This window comes from Momordica charantia (genome assembly GCF_013281855.1).
Source record: "Momordica charantia cultivar OHB3-1 chromosome 5 unlocalized genomic scaffold, Mcharantia_2.0 BLBB01000005.1, whole genome shotgun sequence".
NCBI classification, from domain to species: domain Eukaryota; kingdom Viridiplantae; phylum Streptophyta; class Magnoliopsida; order Cucurbitales; family Cucurbitaceae; genus Momordica; species Momordica charantia.
The window spans coordinates 9,123,270-9,141,281 of record NW_028275163.1 but is presented as its reverse complement, the minus strand read 5'-3'; the positions used below and the strand labels follow the sequence as shown (position 1 = coordinate 9,141,281).

Genomic DNA, 18,012 nt, shown 5'->3' with positions numbered 1-18,012 from the left:
TGTTTTTTGTTGCTGACTATTCATAAAATCGTCCTCATCAAAACTTTCTAGATGAATTCCCTCACGTGCCATCATGTCATCTATATCATTGATATTCACGGATTCATCTCTTTGCCAACGACGTACCTTCTCTTTTGCACTTTCTGCAAATGTTCCAATTGTTTTGTCTTTCTCAAAAAGTTCTTTTAAGATGTCAAAGTTGTAAATTGGCTTTGCTCAAACTTTTTGAGCTTTTGGATAAGACTGATACAACAAATAAAACAAATTTATAAGAAAAAATCAATGTTGTTACGAAGAAAAAAAACATATAAGTTAAAATACTTGAATTAAAACCTCTAAAACTGGTTGCTCTGCTTCAATTGTTTCTGAGATGCTATTCCAAGTAAGGCCACTACCACGTCTAAAGACTTCAAGTCCAATAGCCATTTTTTCTTTCAAAGTCTTTAGACGATTAATGATGTTATCCTTGGGTAAATCCATTTTAAATTTTGAGTTTAAGACTTCAACCGCAGCTTGATACGCATCATTTGTGAAATTTCTGTCAGACTTTTGGCCTCTCACTTTCCACTCTTTTAATATCTCAAGAAGGTATTTGTTCATCCCAATTGACTAGCTAATATATTTTTTTTATCACTTACAGTTTCCATAATCTCTAGCATCATCCAATAATAAAAAACATAATAAGATGTTTAAACTTTATTAAAAATAATAAAATATTATAAAGTAACTAAAATTTATTGAAGCAAAAAAAAAAAACAATTATAATAAAAAAATAAATCTCTACTGATCAGATAAATAATCTTGCCACATATGAGCTGCAATTGAATCTCGAATTTGTTCGCCTCTTCATCCATCCTCAGTTAAAGTAACTCCTGCTATAAGACCAATGTCTATTTCACTATCCCTAATTTCATTATCAACTTCTGCAATTAATCTCTCATCTAGATCAAAAGTCGTAAGAAAATTATGTATAATGCAACACACTATAACTATATTGGTTTATGTCTCAAAACTATAATGTGGCTCAGTCCCACTAGCTATGATTGGAAACCTTTCTTTAATACTCCAAATGATCTTTCAATTGCATTTCTTAAAGATGCATGTCTGTGATTAAATAACTCTTTTGGAGATTGGGGAGCGTAAATAACTCTTTTGGAGGTCAGGGAGCGCAGGTTGAATATTCTTATACATGATATCTTGTCCGACGATAGGGTGTAATAAACCCAGATCGCAACATAAACCCCGCATCAACAAGATAATATTTTCCTATAAATAACAATCATAAAATAATTTTTAGAATTATATTTTATGCTTAATTATGTTAAATATCTCTAGAAAACATTATATGTGTGCGTGATATATATATTACCTGTAGGAATTCTTATACTATCTTCTCTTGATAATGCATCTTCTAGAATTCGAGAATCCGAAGCAGATCCCTCCCACCCAGGTAACACATAAGTGAATCTTAAATTAAATGTGCATGCTGCTAAAACATTTTGTGTGGGAAAATATTTTCTTCCTCTAAATCTTGATACATTTTCTTTTGATACTATTACACGCAAATGTGTTCCATCAATGGCCCAAACACAATCCTATATATATAATAAACACTTAATGATTAATATGAATTATGTTTAAAAAAAAATTTGAGACATTTAGTTTAGAGTATTTACCTTAAAATATGGAAAAAATCTTGTGCTATTTTGAATTTCGGGAGGAATTGAAGTTCTGTTTGATTAAACTAGATATTCTTCTTCCAAGGATATAATTGCCTTTAAGACTTATGAAAATGTCGACTCACTGTTTCACTTGAGCGACGAAAGAAAGAGCCAATTGTTCTGTTTCTCACATTATGAGCTAAAATATGCAAAAACTTGGTAACTTGTTCTTCTATAGAACTATATTGACTATCTTTAATGTATCTTGTACTCTTCTAAATGCTAATGAGCCCATTCGTAAGATATTTCTACTTCATTCCTCATTGGAAATAAATCTCATTAATAAATATCTTACTTCTTCTCTTTCTAGTCCAGGCTCAGATGGAGATCTTGTAATGTAATTTATGTTTTCATAAATTTCTAATAATGTAACTACATATCCCATACAAATTGTTATTACACCAACTGCAATTCGTCATCCGTATTCATGCTTTCTCAACTGAAATATCAAATAATAAATACAATTATGATTATAACATTTTAAATTAAATTAAAATAGAGATACATATATTTATTATATTAAAAAAACCCCAACAACCTTCATTTTGATTTTCATATATATAACACATAAACCCATAAACCCATATTTTTAAAAAACACATAAACCCACATTTTTAATATTTACTATAGATTAAGAAAATAAAAATTAGTGACACTTTAGAAGCCCTCACAAGCAAAACCCTAAAATAAATTCTAGGGAGATTCCAGTACCAAAAATAATCACAAATAATTTTACTGTTAAAAACAAAATATAGTTAGCTTTCCTAAACTCATAAAACCACATTTTTAATATTTATTATACGTTAAGAAAATAAAATTAGTGACATAAGCCGTCACAAGCAAAATTCTAAAATAAATTCTAGAGGGATTGTAGTACCCAAAATAATCACAATCAATTTTAGTGTTAAAAATAGAATATAGTTAGCCTTCCTAAACACATAAAACCACATTTTTAATATTTATTATACGTTAAGAAAATAAAATTAGTGACATAAGCCTTCACAATCAAAATCCTAAAATAAATTTTAGAGAGATTCAGTACAAAAAATAATCACAAATAAGTTTACTGTTAAAAACATAATATAATTAGCTTTCCTCCACCTTCTCACAAAAATAGAATTTACGATAAAAAAAAAAGATACAAACAAATTATCTGTGAGACTATGATATGTGAGAATTAGCAAGTATGAAGTTTCAAGCAGATTCATAACTTTTTCAATATCCTTTGTTTTAGAATGGGGGTTGAATATAGATAGTATAATACTTCAAATTATATTTGCTAGTTCTGACTCTATTCAAATAAATGGAAAAAAAATAAACTGTTATTTTTCCCCTTAAAAATTTGAATGAACAATAAAACTAGAAACATGAAGGAAAAAAAAAATCTTAAACCAAAAACACATATGAAAATCATTTTTTTCACCTCAATTTAAATTAGTAGCAAAGTGTTCTTTTTTATTTTTTATCATAGTTATTTTACAGTAATGAAAAACAAATGCAAGGGGAGAAAAGGAAAAAAAATAAAAAAGAAGAGAACTACAAAAAAACCATAAACAAGAATCAAGAAGAAAACTTAAATAGACTAGAACAAAAGAGAAAACCAACATGGAATTTTAAAAAAAATGTTTGCCTGTAAAAATTTAAATAACAGATATTAAAGTGAAGATAACTATTAGAATAAAAAAAAAACTAAGAAGATAGAAGAAAAAATTTGAAACTAACATTTCTGTCTTATTATCTATAGAAAAAATTATGCTTATAAGAGATGGTGCCTAGAAGAGAGGGTGTAGGTAGGTAAAGTTAAAAAACAAAACCAAATTGTTACTTTTTCTCCTAAAAATGAGTGCAAAATAGTGATTTGTTATGTTTAAAACTGAAATCCTCACAAATCACACCTATTTGGAACGGAAAATAATCATGAGAGAAACATGATTTGAAATCATTTGAGATTTTATTTATTTATTTATTTTTTAATATCCAAACATCGGAAATGATTTCAAAATGTGTTAAAAGATTTTGAAATCCCTCTGTTCCAAACAGGGGGTTAAAACCACATTTTTTTTAAAATGAAAACTGAATTTTTTTTTACAGTAAACCGCATTTTTAAAAAATTTGTTTGAGACTTGTAATATTTTAATATTTAGTTTTAATTTTAGTTAATACTGAAAAAAATCCCAAAAATTTCGTTCACATGAATCGCAGGGAATACGCTATCATGTCTCTAGGTCTTTATAAATACGTTCATTCCCACAATTGATAATTTGATATCGCCGATCCATTTTTTCCCATCCCGGCTCCCGCAGCCCTAACGGAATTTTGAGGCTACGTTTCCAGGTATTCCTAGGCTTTCTTCTGTCAATCTCACGTTGTTCTGAGGTCATATCGATTTTAGAGGCCATGTTATTGTTATGATCCCGTTGGAATCGTTGGATATTTGTCTACTCTAGCGATTGGTTATCTAGGGTTAACAAAATCTCTTTCTTTATGCATTTTACTTGTACTGGTTCAGGATTTCGTACAATTTAACTTTTGATTTTATCGTGTTGACGTTGTTTCTCACAATCCGCTTACCTCTTCCTCTTTTTTCCTGTGGATGCATTTTATTCACTTAGAAGAGCTGCAATTACGATACTTTCCTTGAATCCAGTCCTTTACTGTATGGAATTGGTTCTCTCGAAGTTGATTGGCCAGTGGTTATCATATAAATTGTTCCGTTTCTACTTATTTGGAATGCCCTTCTTATATTGTTGTCTGATTTTCAGTTTCTTGATAGTGCTGAAAGTTAGTAAATTATTAATGTATCATTTAAAATGGTTAAGAGATGTGAAAAGGTTAATATATTTCTCTTCCCCCCTTCTCTCTGTTGTTCATATAGTTTCTCTAATTTCAAGGTTGCTAAGATGGGGTGATTTTCTAGCTGAGGAAGTCTTGGGTACCTCTCTTGTCTTAAATCCAATAAATGTCTTTTGGAGGCACAATTGTGAATGATGGTCATATTTCTTTTTAAATAAGTAGTGAGAAAATATATGTAAAAAAAAGGGGAAAAATAGTCTAGGGGCTGGTAGAGGAAACCCCCTCCTGAGAGGCTACAAAAGAAGTTACAAAAGAGCTTCTTGTGGTTGGAGCACCACCAAGAAGAGGTATGTTGTATATTGTTACAAAAAATTCCTTTGAGACCATAATCTTAAAAAATCTTTGATTTCTATTTTTCCAAATTAGTCAAGGAAGAGCTCTAACACAATTCCAACCGACAACTGCACAATTCCAAAGAAACTTCACCTTGCCTTTAAAACTCATGTCTGCAAGAATTTCCATAAGTCAAAGCTCCACTCAGATGGGCAGAGAAATAGACAACTCATATTAATTCTAGAGAATGGACTAACCACCACTAATGTAATTCAATTCTATCCAGTATTTTTGAAAACCATTTTTTTTTATTGACAATATTATATTGTTTAGTTAGCATGACTGCATTTTTAGTGAAATGTTTTAAAAAATTACTTTATGTGATTATATGGTATAATATTTATAATTGGTTCCAAAGGGAGTAATATATGGAGAAAAAGAGAATAGGTAGACTTTGAATGGATCAAAAGGGAATATTATCTTTAGTATAGTGTTTTCAGAATTGGTTGAGGCTGAGGCATAAGCCTTGAGTTGCAATGTGGTTGTGAAGTACCTCATGGCTAATTCCTATGCTAAACAAAAGGAGGCTTATGCCAATATGCCTCTGATGTCAAAGTTGCATGCCTCCATGCTTACACCTTTAACTCAAGAATTTTACATGTCATGATATATGGAGTGTGAGAATTTTCAAGTATCTTTTGTAATTTTGTCTAAATATCATAATATCATGTCTATAAGGTGCTTCATTTTTATGCTTTTTGTTTAACTCATGAATTTTACATGTCATGATATATGTTGAGTTTAGATTATCTTGTTTGTTAAAGGTATCTTTTGTAATTTTATCCAAATATCATTGTATCATGTCTCTATAACAAGGTGTTACATTTTTATGCTTTTTATTAACCTTTTATATTTCAAATGAGGCTTATGCCTCGCTTCTCTATGCGAAAAAGTCTCGAGGTTGCCTTAAACCTTTTAAAACATTGCTTTAGTAGCATGGGGCAAATATGGGTATTAAATGAATTTAATTGGCCGTAAGTGGCGGCCTCGTTGATAGGAGCTTGGAGTCTCTTGGTCATATCGACTTGGGCACTTGAGCTACTCATGTGAACCGCCTTACCTTACAACAACATAGGGACAAAAGGGAGAAGGCTGTTAGACTATTGGTCTGCTGCTTTTTTTCTTTTCTCGACTACTGTGATTAAAAAAGCAAAGAAACTCAGCTTCTTGCAGGGTTATTTTTCTCACCTATCTCTAGGCCACTTGAGCAATTGGGACCACAATTGCTTCTGCATTTGGCACTCCCCAACCCCCCAACCTTTTTGAAAAGAGAGAGAAGAGGCGTCTAACTCATAGGCTACGCGCTCAAGCGCCTTGCCAACTACATCTATGTTACTTACTAGCTAGCTTAATGAGAGGTTCGAATCTTAGTGTGAGCATAATTCAAAAAATCGCTGTCTCCCAAGTCCAGGCCTTGGGGCAGGCACGGGTGCCCTTTGGGTGTAGTGGAGCAAAGCATCTATGATCTAAAGACTCTCCTATTTTTAACGGGAAAGGTAAAAAGATACAGCTTGCTGAAGTAAATGTTCTTTGTTAAGAAGCACGAACACAATGTTTTTAAAATAGTGTCAGGTGTTTGAAACGTGTTGGACACGTTTAAAATGAGTATCTAATTTTTCATTTTTTATAGTTTTTGAACACGGCTGGGACACAATCAGACACGGTTGGGACACATTGATAGTTTAAAATAATTGACAAGAAAGAAGACGAAGACGAAGAAGTGGAGAAAAGGGAAGCAGTTTGCACTTTGCCCTAATGGGTTATGTTTATAAGAAATTTAGTAAATGCAAGAAAGGAGATAACTTACCTACAATCAGACTCGAATGCAAGAAGAAAAGGAAGCTTTAGAGGCTGGGTAAAGAAATAGAAGAGGAAGATTACTCTTCTAAATTCCTTTGTATCATCGAACAAGACGAAGAAATATGAAACAAGGGGTGCGTATACAAGAAGGAAGTTAATAGAGAGTCCTTTGAAATGATGAAAATTTGTTTCTTGATACGAAAGGTGGGAGTTGAATTATACAAGACTTGATAGTGGGCTAGTGATGTGTTTTTGCAAAGGAGTTGCATAATCCAATTTATTTGTCCAAGAAAGTTCAAATACTAGCCACCAAAGAGAAATAAGTTCTAGAACTTTTACTATAATAATTTGGAGATGGGTATTGCAAGGAAAAAGGTGTATGTGAAAGCCAAGTTTTGTTCCCCCATATTGTTGCCATCTCTATTTTAAATAGTAGTGCTTATATTTTTTTCTTGGATCTTGCACGTGGACTAGGTTTCTTCGTTACGTTATCATGTTCATCATATTTTGATTATAAGGATGTGGTATCTTAAGGTTTGTGATCAATGTTTAAAGATCGAATTACATGTTGGTGTTCCCCTTTTGACAATCTTTTGGGGTGAATGGTGGGTTGAAGCAATGCTTGAATAGATTTGTTTCTCCCTTTTTGGCAATTTCCTATATGAATGAGGGGTTTGAAAATCTTAAGGTACCATGATTAATGTTTGTAGATAAAATTACATGTTGATTTTTTTCCTTTCTAGCAATATCTTGGTGTAAATGAGGTGTTGAATCAAATGCATGAATAGATTTGTTTCTCCCTCTTTTGAAATCTTTTGGCTAGTGTTTGAAATGGTTATGGATACGTGATATGTTAAGTAATTAAGATTGTTGGAATATATACCTTTTTGGTTTTTGAGGTTTCGATAATAGTTTACTTTGGTCCCCAAGTTTTAAAATTTTACAATTTAACTTCGAAGTCTCTGAAATACTTCGGAATAGTCCTTGCAGTTAGTTTTCCATTAGCTACTTTAACAAAATGATGATGTGACTTTTTTTAATTGATTTTATACTATAATTTATATGTGGCAAAAAATGATGATTTTTATAATAATTTTAAATGTGGTACGACCAAAACTAATTTAAAATGGAATTTATGCTCTCTTCTCTTGATTCGTCCTAATTCTCTCACCTTTCACCCAACCATTCTCTCTCCCCATATTGTCCACTTTCATCCCTTCTTTGCCACCCTTGACCCAACCCTTCTCTCTCCCCATATTGTCCTCTTTCACCCTTTCTTTCCCAGCTACTCTCTCTCCTCCCTTCCCCTCCTCATGGGTTCGTCTCTCTCTAAGCAAGGAAGGGAACAAAACCTCCACCATAATCCTACATGAGTTGCTTCGAGCCAATTACGTATGGAAAATCCTCTAGGACTTGGTGACTATCAATTATCTCTCATTCTTTTGATTTGGAGCTCCTTTCTGTACTCTGCTTTTCTTTGGATTTGGTTGCTTCTCGTCTCCTTTTGGCTTGAACATTCCTTTTTTAGTCTTCGTATTGTTTTATTTCCTTTGATCTCAATGAAAGTTGTCTATCTCATATAAACAATATCACATGATCTTAATGTTAAAGTAGTAGTGGTAAAATTAACGGTAGACACTATTTCAAAGCATTGTAGAAATCTCGTGGATTAAGTTATAAGATTTTGGAACTTGGGACCAAGTTCATTTGTGAAATCTCATGGACTAAAAGGTGTATCTATCCCTATTTATTTTTATAAAAGACTTTTTCTTGCAAGTATGCAACATTTTTGACTGTTTATGCTATGGCAGTCGTCATGGCAAAGAGAAGAGGGAAAGCATCAAAAGGTAAAGAACAACCTTCAAACAGTTCTATTTCAAATAAAGGTGTTAAGAAAATTATAAAGAAGAAAAAGAAGTCCAAGAAGACGAATGAAACTTCCAATTCAAAAGTTGTCCATTCTACTTCAAAACGGGATCTTGTTAGTGCTCCACATGCCTCAGTTACCCCTTCGATCCTTCTTGGCAATGATCGGGAGAACCAAAATGAAAAGGAGGGAAAAAACCATTCCTCTGGATTCATCTTTATGTGCAATGGAAGAACAAAGCCTGAATGTTACGAATATCGTGTTTTTGGCTTACCGAAAGGGAAAATTGATGTTGTGAAGAATATAAATCATAATACAAAGCTATTTTTGTTTGACACTGACGCGAAGCTTCTCTATGGAATATACCAAGCTACTAGTAAGGGTGCATTGGATTTGGAACCAACAGCTTTCAATGGGAAATTTCAAGCACAGGTAAGAAAGACGATTATTGTCTACGTAGATTTTAAGTAAGATGGACACTTTCTCACAAAACTAAGATTTTTGCAGGCTTCTATGCTCCTTTTGTTTTATTTTTTTTCTTGCCGTATGGAGGGTTGAAAACTCAAAACTCGAGTGTACAACTCAATATGTTATGGTGCAACCCAAACCCTTTTTTGGGTGTTGCATGAGTTCAAACATCTCAATCAAGATTTTTGAACCAAGCACTTCCTTGACATTATGTATTCATCATGTTGGTAATGTGTTTACCTCATGGATTAAGCATATAGTTTAGGATTTTGCTAGTGGTTTCGTCTCTTTATGGCTTGGAGAGTACATCAAGTGGATGGGAGGTCCCGTTAGTTGGGGTTCAATTACTTTTTCCCCTAGCTCAGCGAAGTCTTCAAAAGAAAATTTTGGCTTCAACATTTTAATAAAAAGGAGTTTGAATAAAGAGAAAAAGGGAAGATAAGGTTTTTTCTTTTTAATGGAGAGAGTGAAACTGACTTGGGTCACTCGTGTAAAGGCTTTGGGTGTTTGGAAATACTTTACATGGTCTGGGTTTTATCAATTTAGTAACTTCAAACCTAAAACTCTTATCATCCCCATTGCTAGCCTTGGGGTGTGAAAAGTGTCTAGGAGGATAAGTGGAGTTCGGCCATGAGCATAATGCAATAACTAGGGTCGCTAGGGTATAGAAAAATGAAGAGCAATAGTGGAAAGAAAAAAAAGTTGAATATGGTGGCTTGGTACTTGATGTTTTACCTTTTATTTGGTGACACCATTTGTAAAAACAATCTTACAAAAATAATTACCGACATTTTTTTATTAAAATATAATGGAAAATTTATGGTGCTTTTGCCACTTTTGAAAAAGACGAATAACTTAAAGCCACCTAATTTTAAGAACTAAAAGTAGGGTTGGCAATGGGGCGACTAGGGGGGGCCACTCCCTGCCTTCGCCTCCATCCTCATAATTTAGGAGCTGGGTGGGGAATGGGGATGTAGCGATTGGGCGGTGATGGAGCCTGTGGTGCTCATAGTCAGAATTGGTAGATTTGTGATGGCGACAACTAGTGTTTTGAATAGTGTGCCTAGGCACGCTTTCTAGAATAAGTGAGGGGTATGCACCTTGTTAAAAAAAGCTAGGCCCCTTCGCTAAAGCCCATAGAAGCTTCAGTGCAAGAGCACACGCATAAGTTAATTTCATTTTTCAAATTTTAAAGCCTTTTTATGAAGATTCTTTTGAAATACTATTAGAAAATCTCTTTTTTTTGTCTCCTATTTCTCACAGAAATATGTGTTCTTAAATCTATTTTTTTAATTTTTTATTCTTAATAATATATTTTTCAATATATAAAAAAAATTAAAGTATGTTTTACTATTATGTGCCTCACGAAAAAAAGCCCTCGCTTTTATTTCCGCTTTGCGCTTAAGCTCCAGGGCTATTGTGTTTTAGTGTGCTTCGAGTATTAAAAAGCACTGGTGATGACAATGGTGGTGGCTCTTAGGGATGGTGGTGGTGTTAGGGAAGATGAGTGAAGAAGAATAACGTATGGTGAGATGAGAAGATGATGTGTGAAGTGTTTGGGTAAGGTGAGAATTATTTTATTATTATTATTATTTTTTAATTTAAAAGATACTGGGCTTGGGTTGGATTGGGGTATGGAAAGAATTTTGATAAATTAAAAAATATATAAAAGAATGGGGAAGAGGGCGAGGGCGAGGCGAGGTAGGGACACCCTCCCCCAACAATTTAAATGTTTGATTGACCCCATATTGTTCGACCCAACTCCACAGTTTTTATGCTATCCCTAACTAAAAGTGCATTTTAGTTTACAAAATATTATGAGTTGATGTTGATATGACTAACCCAATGGATGCTTATAGATACAAAATTTTTTATCAAGCGGCCCCATTGGCAAGGGCTTTAGGTTTCTTGGTCATACCGGCTTAGAGGTCTCAAGTTTGAGCTTAGTACAAAAAAATCCTTGATATTTTCCAAGTCTGGGCCTTGGGGCAAGTACAGGTGCCCTGGTATAGGGGAGAAAAGCTTCGACTCCCGATTATAAAAAAAAAAAAAACAAAATTTCTTGCCCCATTTGCTTTTGTAGTATTGAATATTTCAAGATATTATGGGTTGATCTTGATATGGCTTGCAACCAAATGGAATCTTATAGATACAACATTTTTTACCCTTGAAGGGGCGATCCCGTTTGTAAGGGCTTGAGGTTTCTTGGTCATACTGGCTTAGAGGTCTCAAATTTGAACTTTCGGGTGAGCTTAATACAAAAAACTCTTGATATTTTCCAGGTCTAGGCCTTGGGGTGGGCGCGGTTGCCCCCAGGTATAGGGGAGCAAAGCTCTAACTCTCGGTTATCAAAACTGAAAAAAAATTACTAAATTTCTTGCCCCGTTTGCTTGTAGTATTGAGTATTTCATTGTTTTATTGACTACGGCTGGTAATTATTTTTAAGTTATAAATGTGTAATTTGGGACTTTTTTTTTCTTGGTCATACTGGCTTTGAGACCTGAGGTCTCAAATTCGAACTTTCGGGTGAGCTTAATACAAAAAAACTCTTGATATTATCCAGTCGTGGGATGGGTGCAGGTGCCCCAGGTATAGGGGAACAAAACTCCAACTCCTGGTTATCGAAACAAAAAAATACAAAATTTCTTGCCCCATTTGCTTGTAGTATTGAATATTTCATTGTTTTCTTGACTAGGGCTAATAATTATTTTTAAGGTATAAATGTTTAATTTGGGACAACTTTTTTTTCTTGTTTGAATGTTTGTGGTGTGTAGACGGTAGACCCTTCCTAAGTAAAGTAGGTGTATTTATGGGTATGGTTGGGTTAGGGAGGGACTTTTTTTACCCTTCAATTGTTTTATCTGTATACTAAATGATTCAATTAACTGATCAGTTCAATTCAATCATGTATATTATTGGGGTTGTGTTGGTTTCTATCATTTGAATAATTTGTTTTTAATTTATTAGTTTAGATCCTATTTTGGTCCTTGATTGACCTTGAACTTTTCTTAAAAATATGTTTTGGTCCTTTGCTATAAAACTTTATTATGCATTTAATGGAAATCTCTCATAGCATTACATGGACTTGTATTTAAAAGCTGTATGAAATTTTTGTATAAGTTTAGGGATATACCAATTTTTATAGTATGAGAGCAAAAATAGAACCAATATCGAAGTTCAGGTCGTAAAATAAGATTTGAGAATATTTTTTAAAAATAGATTAGCTAAACTAATTAGTATTTTATATATTTTCACATATTGGATGAAATTAATACTCCTTGGATTTAGAAACTTGTACAATTAATTTGATGATGAAAAAAATAGATTTTTAATTTACTATATTTGGGTTGGTTCAATTCATTACATGAATTAATTATTTTTTAGGTAGAACGATAAACTGAAGTTAAATGAGTTCGTACTTAAACCCTAACTAGTGATAACCTAATCTAACTTGGGTTGGATTAATCTTTTAAGGTGGTGCAGAGCTTCAATTCCCTGTTGAGCATTAATTAATGAAATGGATATCCTTCGAGGCATTAATGAAATGAAGTGAAGGGTATTTTTTGTTCAATACTTTATAATTATTTATTTTTTTCTTTTTGTTTAAGAAACTGGTATTTCATTAATTAATTTTTTGGTTTGGGACGGATTTGATTTTATCTGACAAGTAATGTGATACTTCTATTTATAATTGATGGTGCATGAGAAAAGGCTATGTTGGTCCTGTACATACCAAAAGTCCTATAACTGTCTTCCTTTACTTGGGTGCAAAATGGGACTGAAGCCAGTGCCTCTGGTTGTAATTCGCACTCGCTATGTCCGACTGTTGGGCACAAGTGAGATGTGACTTTCCTGGTCTTGCCTGTTGTTGCCATTAGTGGTACTGCCTTGAAAATATTGTTAAATTTGGTTCAAGTATTACTTTGTATCACATGGCCTTTTATATACTTTCAACTTGGTAGGTGGAAGAGATATGCATAAAATATCAAATAGCAAAACTTTTTTTTCTTTTTTTTTTTTTTTGGTAAGAAACAAAGATTGATATAAATAGCATGAAGAACCCCAAAGAAGGGGGGAGACGACCTAAAGGTGGAGGGTAGAGTGAACCCTCCTATAAATGCTATACATACAATCACAGTAAAGCCTAACCTAGCTTCCTTTTCCATGAGTTATTTTTTTGAACCCATCTCCGTTTCTCCAATGTAGGTGAAGTTTAAGATATTCAAGGAGTGCTTACCTCTTCCTGAGAGTGCTTTCAGACGTGCTATCAAAGACAATTATGAGGGTGGTCCTAAATTTAGACAGGAGCTCAGTAGCACACAGGTTATTGTGTCCTATAACTTTATGTTGAATCGGTTTCAGTTCTAGGTTTCGTATTATTCAAACAACATGTTCATTTTTAGTAAAGAATGCTTATTACAAATACTGAGGCTTATTTTTTTAATGAAGGTAAAAAGTCTAGTTTCCTTGTTCCGCCCTATTGCCAAGAAACCATCTGCTAAGAAAGCACATGCCCGTCCAAATGTGGCAGTTCAGCCATCATTTAGGCCTACACGAACTAAAGAAGTGGTTAAATCATATCTTCCTGAGTACTCATTGTCTGGAGTGCACTACCCTCCGATGCTTGAGACAAGATCTCACCATGCTGTCCATCATGAGCAGTATGATCCATTCGAACCTGGAATACATGTCTCTCATTCACAAATGCAGCCCAGGCTTGTTAGAATAGATGCCCCTCCTCGTCATGTTGAACCTTATCATCCAGAGCAGACACATGAAGCATATTTTCATGGAAAATCTTTTATACACCCTCAAGATTCGTATGAAAGGTATATTTCTTTTTATCATCTTGAATATTTGCTTTCTTCTTTGAGCCATTCTGTGCTTTTCTTACTTTAAGTTGTCCAATTGATTTAAAATGCCTGCAGATGACAATTATTGTATATGTAAATGTGTTTCTATAAATTTTAGCGCTCTTTTTTTTTTTTGTATAAATGGTTTTGGATGGGATGCTAGTTTCCAATTTTTTACTCCACATGATTGCTTTTCAAACTATAGCTGGTGTGTTTCACATTGTATCATTATATGCTGTCTGATGGTAATATTCATGGTCTCGTTTAATAATTATTTTGTTTTTATTTCTTTGTTTTAAAATTTCTACCAGTTTTAAAATCTTGAAGATCTTATCGGAGAATCTTGCAATCCCGTGGGGGTGAAATAGGACCATCTTACCCAACAGATTGGACCACATTTAAAAACTGTCTTTCAGTTAAATTAAACCATACCATCCACGGAATTAGTTTTAAAATATTGAAGCTCCCATCAAAGAGTTGGAAAAAAAAATATCATAAAGCCTTCAAGAGCAGCTGTATGACGTTAAGTATTTGTTCAGGAAGTATTTTTTACAGATGCTGATTGTGATCGAGTTGAATTTAAACACTATTTTTTAAGGTGGTCCAATTTGTTGGTTAAGATGGTCCTTATTTCACCTGCACGGACTGCACAATGATTTTATTGGTAGTTATTTTTATATTATTGATAACGGTTAAATTTCTAATTTAGTTATGGGTGATATTTTCCATTTGGTTTGGGCTTTTTTTTTTTTTTTTAAGTCTGGTCTCTGTACTTTCAAAAGTTTCAATTTAGTTCCTGGTTTGGCCTTGGGTTCAATTTGGTTTCTATGGTTTGGATTTAGTTCCAATGGTTTTAGATAGGGGTGTACACAGGTTGGGTTGGGTTGGGTCTGGTTAAGAGGTTTTTTTGGACCAACTCGAAAATTCGGATTGGTTAGTTCGCTTACTCGATGGAATCGAATACATTGGGCAACCCACTCAAACCCTTATATTTTCAGGTTGGGTCATCGGGTTGCAAGATTTCAATCAACAGATAAGATTATCCAAAACCATAATTAGGGACAAAAAGTAGAGTCACTTTAGCTTGTTGCATTGGAGTGGTTCATTGCAAAAGAATAACGGTTGCAGCATTTTCTACTTGCTTCAAGATAGGTCATAGGAGCAAATGAATGACCTATTTTTAAGTTAAGCAAGGAGTGTGTTTCTTGAATGAAAACATCAATCATATTTGGCCTTGAGGCACAGCAGTTGACTGGACATCTAGGGGTAAAACATTGTTTTGGTGGGCAGGTCGCGAGACTGGTACCAAATTGAGGCGAACTTTGAATTTTCATAATAGAGCGTCTCCTTTAATCCCCTCTAACAGCATGTAATTAATGAATCATCTAACACCAACAATGACATCGACTTAATACCTTCTCGGAACTGAAGATGCATAAGATCTAGAGGATACTATGGATGAAGAGTGAGCCTCTCTCCTCTCTAGGAGTAGAGAAGAGAGCACCTTCAATCGACAAAGCATTTATTTCTTGCTTTTCCTGCTTGGCCATGATGTGTTAAACAGAACCACCATCAAAAAATGTCTTCCCTTCCTGGTTGTCCTGTCCTGTTCAATTCGTTGTTCTTTCATCCAATCAAATATCCTGTGAAAGACTGTTGTTGGGAGGCGAGGGAGTCACTTGTCTGGTTTTACAGTGCACTCACTCTCGTTATGAGAATGAAATGATGCCCTAGCTCGACTTGAGACCAAGACTCCTTACAACTCGGACCACACCAAGTTGATGTAGTAATTAGGGGGTGGTTGAAGATTGACTTTGGGTTATTCAGTGGGTACCAAGATTGGCGGTTCGGTGGGTAGGTTTGGGAGTGGAACTTTCTTTGTTGAGAAGCTGGTTATTGCTGTTGGGTTGTCACAGCTTGAACGTTGTTCCATCTCCCCCTTAACCATGAACATCTACAATCTAAGTATTGACTACATTGTTCACAGATTGAACATAGACGAATGCAGTATCGGCCCTAGATCTAGATCTTGCTCTTTTTCTCTGCAATTTTGAAGTAAACTTAACCCAATGTCGCCCCGAATCCATGTAGGTGCACACACTCTCTTCCTTGAATTCAATAGCTATCAATAAAAGATGGAACATATAGACGATCACAAATGGGGAATCGGAGATGTAGAAAAGCACATGCACAGGCAGAAAGGGTTGGTGCACGAGGTGCGAAAGGGCTGGCACAATGTTGGTTGTTGAACAACCCTTGCAAGTTAGGTTGGGTTGTTCAAGTTACCGGGTTTTTTGAACCCCTAGTTTTAAAGTTTCAATTTGATCTCTATATTTTAGTTAAACTTCACAAATCGTTGCTACCCTTACCAAATTAGCCCCCTTTTGTTTGTTTGTTTTTTTTTTTTTTGTGGCAATTGGTTGTTTTCTTCGTGGCTCATTGTGTTAGTTGATTGTATTAGAATTTAGGGTTGGGTATAATATATAAAGAAATAAGTAGATTTTTGGGTAGTTAAATGCAATTTAGGGACCTAACTTGTGAGATTTAGCCAAACTATAGAGACAAAATTCAAACTAAATCTAATGGACCAAATTGAAACCTTTAAAGCATAGATACCAAAAACTAAGTCCAAATCCCATATAGACTAAATTGTAACTTTTAAAACCATAGGGATCAAATTGAAACTATATACAAACCATAAAGACCAAATTTGTGATTTAACCTCTTGATAACTGTGTTGATGCTGAATTATGAGTACTCGCAAGGTGTTATTAGTCATGTATGTAAAATATGGAATCAAAGAAGAGTTATTTCTCTTTCTTTTTCTTCTTCTGTGGGCCAAGTGCCAAGTGGCTTGTTTTGGAGACTTCTCATGTTACTGGGTCTGAAAACTATATAAAAGTTGATACCATGCTAAGTTTTCCTTTTCAACTTGACAGTATTCGCAATACGGTTGAGACGAATCTCGGGGGTCATCCATTTATGTATGGGCGGCAATATACATCACAGTTGCTGGTGGATCAAGATGTTCCTCGCGTAGACTATACTCCTGGTTACTATAGACGACGGCTGTCTCCTACAATCACACATATCCCTCCTCTGTCACAAGCTGGATCATCTGCACATTATTCACAAAATAGGTTGCCATCACCGTATCGTCCACAGAACAGGTTGCCATCCCCTCATCGCCCTTACTATTCAGCTGAGATTTCACAAATGAACAGGTTGCCATTGCCATCCCCTCATCTGTCTCAGGATCGAGGCAGGGGATATGTTGATGTCAGTTTGCCACAAGGCGGACCAGGTTCTGGTAAAGTTAGCTACGGCGATGCAAATTTGTCAATCTCTTCTTATTATTCGTCAGCTGCTGCAAGGCTAAGCTATCGGTAAATAGCAACTTTGGAGCTTGAATATGGTTTTAACTGCTTTCACTGTCGGTCTCTGATGAAGCCATATTTTTGCATATTGTTGGTATTAATTGCATGTAATAAAAAAAAACTTTAAATTGATTTTATGCTAGAATTTGTTTGATTAGTGTAATTGGGTAAAACTAAGACTTTAAGATTTGAATTCTGTGTGATGTGCGGTTATTTAGCTCCCTGCCATTTTGGGAAAATTATTTCACTGCGGGAGAGTTAATCTTTTGACAAAATGGAGGCCACGACTGCAGCCAGCAATTTTACTATTTAATTATCTTAAAACCAAATCAATTTAATTGTTTTTTTTTTCATATTTGAATAGCTGACATGGTTTCTATTTTAAATCTTCTAAAAATAATTAGTTAAAACTATTCTCAATTTTATAAAAATAGAATAACAACGATTTCATTTTAAATTTTATATTTTTAAAAATTTTATTTGTTTTCTCACCAATTTTTTTTTATATGTTTTTCACTTTTCTTCCTAATAAATCTGAATAGGAATCTTGGTTAAATTTTGAAATAAAAAATACGTTAGCAACTACTTCTGGTTTGAAAATTTGGCTTGGATTTGGAAAATGTTTTTAAAAAGTTGATACCAAACAAATGAATATATTTGTGGGAGTATGCTATTTAATATTCAAAGTATGTCCCACATTTTCACAATGATATGGGGCAAATTGACCAATTTCATTATAT

At 34.1% G+C, this 18,012-nt stretch overlaps 1 protein-coding gene across 1 annotated transcript; it reads left to right on the top strand.

The window, feature by feature from the left end:
- The first annotated feature begins 3,895 nt into the window (after positions 1 to 3,895).
- On the top strand, positions 3,896 to 17,429 carry LOC111025137 (uncharacterized). Its single transcript, XM_022302982.2, has 5 exons — positions 3,896 to 4,055; positions 8,519 to 9,006; positions 13,249 to 13,365; positions 13,492 to 13,871; positions 16,835 to 17,429. Exons 2-5 carry the CDS (start codon positions 8,524 to 8,526, stop codon positions 17,283 to 17,285), a joined length of 1,431 nt encoding a protein of 476 aa, XP_022158674.1. The 5' UTR covers positions 3,896 to 4,055; positions 8,519 to 8,523; the 3' UTR covers positions 17,286 to 17,429.
- The last annotated feature ends 583 nt before the right edge of the window (positions 17,430 to 18,012 follow it).

What these genes read in the sequence shown, in the direction of transcription:
- LOC111025137 (XM_022302982.2), top strand. Translation starts at nt 8,524, where the DNA reads ATGGCAAAGAGAAGAGGGAAAGCATCAAAAGGTAAAGAACAACCTTCA. An exon ending in ATGGGAAATTTCAAGCACAG is followed by an intron (nt 9,007 to 13,248) that starts GTAAGAAAGACG and finishes TCTCCAATGTAG; the next exon opens with GTGAAGTTTAAGATATTCAA. An exon ending in AGGAGCTCAGTAGCACACAG is followed by an intron (nt 13,366 to 13,491) that starts GTTATTGTGTCC and finishes TTTTTAATGAAG; the next exon opens with GTAAAAAGTCTAGTTTCCTT.